A 6,000-nucleotide genomic window follows, 5' to 3' on the forward strand; every position below is an offset into this window, starting at 1 on the left:
AGATGCGACCCAGGATAGCCTATTACTTTGCAATGTAGATGCAGTCCCACTGGACTTGTGCTCTGGGAGTCTGCCAAAAGTATCTAACTTTCATAGAATTAAGTATCTAAGTATCATAGAATTTATGGGCTGAATTTCTTTGTCATTTGGACAGTCAAATTTTACCGCACTACCACAAACCAAGATCTAGAGCGGACACATTTTGGGAAGGTGCTAGAAAGTCTTGGATATCAGTGATTGGTCTTGGGCCCACATAATGCTGTGTAGATACTGGACTGGAGTCCGGGGTTAGTATCCAGGGTTCAACAATTACTAACCTGATGGTACAAACAAGTGTAGATGCTCTAGTTGTAGGTTAACGAACCCAGGGTCTGCTCATTTGAGTTCTATTAACCATGGGCTTACACTGCAGTGTAGATATATCCACAGAGACCTCTGACAAAAGGGAAGCGTAACATTACTAAGGGAAAAAAGTAGAAAATAAAATAATTCTAAACATTTCCAGCCTTTGTTTTGCATCATGAAGAAGCATAAAAAGACAGATCACCTTTAAACATAAAAGAGTGAAAGGTTCAAACTCAGATTGAACTTGAACCCGTGACCTCAAGTTTAAAACCAGGCTGAGAGTTGTGAAAGGAAAACTGTTCCTATAAATGACTGCTCATGAGCCTGTGGGTTGAATCCAGCCCATACTGGCCACTGGAGACCCTGGGTTCAAATATGAGGCAACTGCTGGGAGGTGAAGGGGCAGGCTCGAATCCAGCCCAAAACAGCTTGAGGGGGGATTTAGGGTTCCAATCCAGCCCAACATGGTGGATGAGGATCCCAGATTCAAATCCAGGCCAGGATAGTGGCTGTGGGGGTTGGGTTCGAATTCAGCCCCAGACAACTCCTTGGGATCCCCTGTGCGTGAGCTGTCCAGGTCTGGATTCGAACCCGTCAGCCCAGCAGTTACAGCCTCATCACGTGACTGCCAAGGTAGCTTCAGTTCGCACGTTGCAATAATCTCCAGGTCTGAAGGGGGAAAGAGTCAAAGTAACAGGGACTCTCTATCCTCCCCCTTGGCCAACTCTATGGTCCTTTGGAAGGCCATCAGGCAGCCAACCAATCAGAAGCCAGAGACGCCACAAAGGAGCCAATCAGAACCTGGAGATGTGATCACGTCGTCTCCGTGTCACGCAGGCCGAATGTCCCGGATTTTGGTAGGCGGAGACTCATCCAGGAGAGCCAATAGAGAGAGCACGTTCTGTTCCCATGAGGCAACAGGGCAGCGCACGTTGCGTCGCGGCGGCCAATGGGAGTGGAGGACGCTGGGGTACATGGCAAGGTGAGCGGCGGGGCGGGGCTTGCTCTCCTCTCTCAAAGGGCTGCAGCTCCGGAGCTCGAGTTGCGGGGGTTACCGGCCGCAGGTGAGGTGCCCGAGCCTGGCTCGCTAGGGCGGCCGCCTTCTCTGCTGACCTTCATGGCTTGGGCCGTTGAGAGGGGAGGGGGGATGAGGCAGGAAGGGGGCAGTTGGGGGGAGTTGAGGGGGGATGGGGCAGTTGAGGGGGGGGAGGCAGGGAGGGGGGCGGTTGAGGAGGGGGGTGGGGCAGTTGAGGGGAGGCAGGAAGGGGGCAGTTGGGGGCAGTTGAGGGGGGCGGTTGAGGAGGGGGAGGCAGGAAGGGGGGTGGTTGAGGAGGGGGAGGCAGGAAGGGGCCCTTTACTGATTTGCTGCACCCTCCCTCTTGTTAGGGTGTGTCCTGATTATGACAATAAGTGTATTTAAAAAATGTAGTGACTAACAATAACGGTGTGTTTTACAACTGGCATTGCCAGGGAAAGCTATACGGTAACTTGTTCTCTGGTAAAGGTGCAGTTTTAGGCTCCACCCCACCAGAATTCACCTCTTCCTGCTAACAACTTGTCCTGTGCCCACTAGAGCTTTTAAATATGCTAGCTTTAGAACTTTATTCTAATCTAGGCAATCCCTTAGTTTATTCTTCCCATCTTGGCCCTCGTGGTGACTTTCCACAATTGGAGGTCACTGTCTCACTCATGCTACTCCATCTGTGTGGTTCTCTCTTGTTTCTGAGGGACTGACTTAATCCTTCTGTCGGCATCTATTCAAAGCCAGCCTTTTCTTTTAGTTTAGTTTGATTGAAAATTGGCAAAACCCTTTTGTGACTCTGTGTCTGAAGGACCCCAAGTAAAACTACAACAAGCTTTGGCCAAGAGAGAGACTGAGTTGTAATTGAAGGGAGAATCAGGGGAAGGAAGCAGGATAAGGATAGTGCACAACAGCTAAATTTTGCGTATAGTTCTGGGGAGCATCTGATGAGCATTCTACTATAAAGAGTAACGTGGGTTTGGGTATGTGGTGTTCCTTTTCAATGTGCTTTTGCTTTCTTCTCACTAGATCAGTCAAAATGCAGACTCCAGTGGCTCTCCTTGCTTCTCCAGCTCTGGTAAGCAGTCATTTGTTTGCGGAGGAGTAATGCCAGGAGGTGGGGATGCAGCTATCATGGAGAATGAAGGCATTTCTGTTTAGAGCTGTAGTCAGAGTGCTGTCCCAGACACCATTCTACTTGGGATGTGTTATGGTGGATAACTTTTAGTCCAGACTCCTTGACTGGGGGAATCAAGGTCATCTGTGGTGTTGGTGAAGGGAGGGTGGATATCTTCTCAGTCTCAATAGGGTTGTATTGTTATGCAAATCCAGAGGCTGAGAAGATATGCTAACCTGGGGTAGGCAACCTATGGCATGTGTGCTGAAAGTGGCACGTGAGCTGATTTTCAGTGGCACTCACAGTGCCCAGGTCCTGGCCACTGGTCCGGGGGGCTCTGCATTTTAATTTAATTTTAAATGAAGCTTCTTAAACATTTTGAAACCTTATTTACTTTACATACAACAGTAGTTTAGTTATACATTATAAACATATAGAAAGAGACCTTCTAAAAAGGTTAAAATGTATTACTGGCACGCGAAACCTTAAATTAGAGTGATTAAATGAAGACTCAGCACACCACTTCTGAAAGGTTGCCAACCCCTGTGCTAACCTATTGTGGCTAAGGGTACTGGCACCTCCACTCTTGATAGGATTCCTTCCTCATTATAAATCCCTCAAAGTGTACAACACTGGCTCAAAACTCAAATTTAGTGGTACTTATTATACTTCAGTAGTGTCTTGTCCTTAGATTATAGGTTATTGTTAGTCAACTAGCTTGAGTCCCTGAGACATGTACTTTCAAATTTTCAGTGGAGTTGAGGGTGACTCTTAATTTCTTGTTCCTGACAAAAGCTGTTCAAAGACCCCGACAGATGACTGTAAACTGACTTCAGCTCTAAGGAATGTGGAGGTGTCCCATTGTGGGTCAAATGTCTTTCTTTCACTTCAGTTCCGCTGCTGTTCCAGGGCTCTGGCAAGGCCGGTTTCCATATCTGTACTGAGCAGGCCTGAGACTCTTACTGTACAGGTAAGGCTAAAGAAAATTGCCCCTCGCTGCTATAATTGGGTCTCTATTTTTAACATCTTGGGATGAAATGCCTCCTTGTTATGGGTAGCCCTGTCATTCATCACTAGCCAGATGTATGTGGGTTTGGACAATGAAGATACTGTTTGTCTTCAGTGCCTCGTTCAGGTTACCAGCTTGAATTGCTGGTGATGCTGTACAGAGATTCGAGGTGTGTCCGTCCGTCCTGTACATTAAGGAATGGCTGGAGGTTGTACTATGGGTTGGAGTATTGCCCTACCAAGATGCTAGAGTGGCCTTCCAGCTGGACAAAGTTTGGATGCCCATGCTGTACCTAGAATAGAGCATAAAATGTAGATAGACACTTAATAAATGCATTCAATTAAAATCATGTCACTATTTGGCTTCTTCTCCCCACAGCCCTCTGGTGTTTCCCATCTACAGCTGGCTCACCGGGAATTCCAAACGAGCACTACCTCTAGGGATATTGATACTGCTGCTAAGTTCATTGGTGCAGGTGCTGCCACAGTTGGGGTGGCTGGTTCAGGAGCAGGTATTGGAACCGTGTTTGGCAGCTTGATCATCGGCTATGCCAGGTAAGCAAGCCACTGGCTTCAACTTTACTTCCCTGTTCCAGCAGTCAGTTGTGTAGGCCCTTTTTGTAAACACTCAGTCTTAGATGTTACAGGTCTGTCACATCTTATGCGCATTTAACATGCACGATTTCAGCTTTACGCGGTCGGCAAAAACAAACAAAAAAAAAAGAGAAAAATAACAATTTAAATACTGTTTCTGTAGTGCGGGCGATTCTGCCCGCCATTTAACTCCAATGTAATTTTGACTATATGCGGTTTTTGCTTTACGCGCTAACCGCAGAACGGCACCCCCACATAAGATTAGACTCGCCTGTACTTATTTGATAGGAAAAGGACATTGAAACTGACCATAGCAAACAGAAAAGTGGGAGGGGAGTAAGAAGGTGAATTTAGAACTGTAGTGTTCCAAACCGCAAGGAACCATTTGAGGATCTTGCATTTTTGTAGCATCTTTTATCCACACACATCCCACAGGCTTTACAAATTTAATTCCCAATTAATACGTGCTAAGGAACCACTTTGCCCACCAGTGAAATGAAGGCACCTCTGGGGTAGAAAGTGATTTATTTACACTGCTAAACAGCTACACTACATAGTTTAAGACAAGATGTAAAGAATCTTGGGCGCCAACTCCTGGAGCACCCACAGGGAAAAATTGGTGGGTGCTCAACACCCACTGGCAGCTCCCCACCCAGCTCACCTCTGTCTTCTCCCCTGAACGTGCTGCGTGCCCACTTTTTCCCCCTAGCTCCCAGCACCTCTTCCCCGAGCTGGGGAAGAGGTGGGGCCAGGACAGGGATTTGGGGAAAGGGTCCAATAGGGGCTGGGGTTGGAATGGGGTGGGGAAAGGGTAGGGGTGGGAGGGCGCGAGCACCCACCAGTGATGGGGAAAGTTGGCGCCTATGTAAAGAATGTCAATCACTTCCTCACTCTTTCGACATGCTTACAACAACTCGATAGAACTTCACAGCTGTCTACCATCACACAGAGGGTGTAATCCCATTAATGCTTGGTAAGGGATTGCTGCCTGATCAAATAATTCATTGGAGACCAACCTTCAGGGGCTCAGTGGATTGCACACTGACATGCTAAAGAAGCCAGGGAAATACCTTGAACTACTTTGGCTTTCTCTCACTAATGTATTTGCTCCAACTTAATGCATGTGTGTGTTCTGAGCCTCCCAGTGCCATATCCACATTCATCTGTATCCACTATTCTGTGGGATCTTGTCTTCAGGAGGCATAACCTTACCACTGAATCCAGTGGCTTGTGGAATAGATTTGTTGTTGGCTTTTCTGACACAGGAATCTGTTTTTTAATGTGTCCCTTACAGGAATCCCTCTCTCAAGCAGCAGCTCTTCTCCTACGCCATCCTGGGCTTTGCCCTATCCGAGGCCATGGGACTCTTCTGTTTGATGGTGGCGTTCCTCATCCTGTTTGCTATGTGATCGCCTCTGGGCCGACCCATAGCTTCCATCACTCTGTGTCCTCTCCGGGTTGAGTCTGCCTCCTTCACCAGAGCGTTCCAGATTTATAATTAAACAAGCTTTTCTCCTAATAAACTAGTTTCAGACTCCTCCTTTCTCACACTCATTATGGCCCAGTGCTGAGGCCTGGGGTGTCCTTAAGGATTCATCTTCCATAGTATACTGATAAAAGAAAGTAACCTTGTAAGATTTTTTTTAAAGATGACTCAAAAGAGAAAGAATGGGAGGCTGTGGGAGAAGGTAGCTATTGTAAATAAAGTGGCAAGATGAGTAAAGTTGGCTGGTTGCCACTAAATGACTTGAGTCTGCAGCTTTATACTACCATAATAATAGGGCCACTGGAGCTGATCACATTCACAAATACAATGGTCTTGCACAAATCTGCGAAGATCTCAAAAGATAGAGCAGATGTTGCCATATTAAAGCAGATAGCTGCTTAAGCTGATATGAGACAGCACCATTTTCTC

At 47.0% G+C, this 6,000-nt stretch overlaps 1 protein-coding gene across 2 annotated transcripts; it reads left to right on the forward strand.

Annotated features, from left to right (window-relative positions):
- Positions 1 to 1,172: 1,172 nt before the first annotated feature.
- On the forward strand, positions 1,173 to 5,608 carry ATP5MC1 (ATP synthase membrane subunit c locus 1). 2 transcript variants are annotated; one of them, XM_044999615.1, is made up of 5 exons: positions 1,173 to 1,327; positions 2,396 to 2,444; positions 3,376 to 3,453; positions 3,871 to 4,046; positions 5,380 to 5,608. In XM_044999615.1, the coding sequence occupies exons 1-5, from the start codon at positions 1,188 to 1,190 to the stop codon at positions 5,492 to 5,494; spliced, it is 558 nt and encodes a 185-aa protein (XP_044855550.1). In that variant the 5' UTR covers positions 1,173 to 1,187; the 3' UTR covers positions 5,495 to 5,608. The 2 variants fall into 2 exon arrangements, with proteins under 2 accessions (XP_044855550.1, XP_044855549.1); XM_044999614.1 differs by having other exon boundaries at positions 1,240 to 1,409.
- The last annotated feature ends 392 nt before the right edge of the window (positions 5,609 to 6,000 follow it).

Source organism: Mauremys mutica, chromosome 25, assembly GCF_020497125.1.
Source record: "Mauremys mutica isolate MM-2020 ecotype Southern chromosome 25, ASM2049712v1, whole genome shotgun sequence".
In the NCBI taxonomy this organism is placed as follows: domain Eukaryota; kingdom Metazoa; phylum Chordata; order Testudines; family Geoemydidae; genus Mauremys; species Mauremys mutica.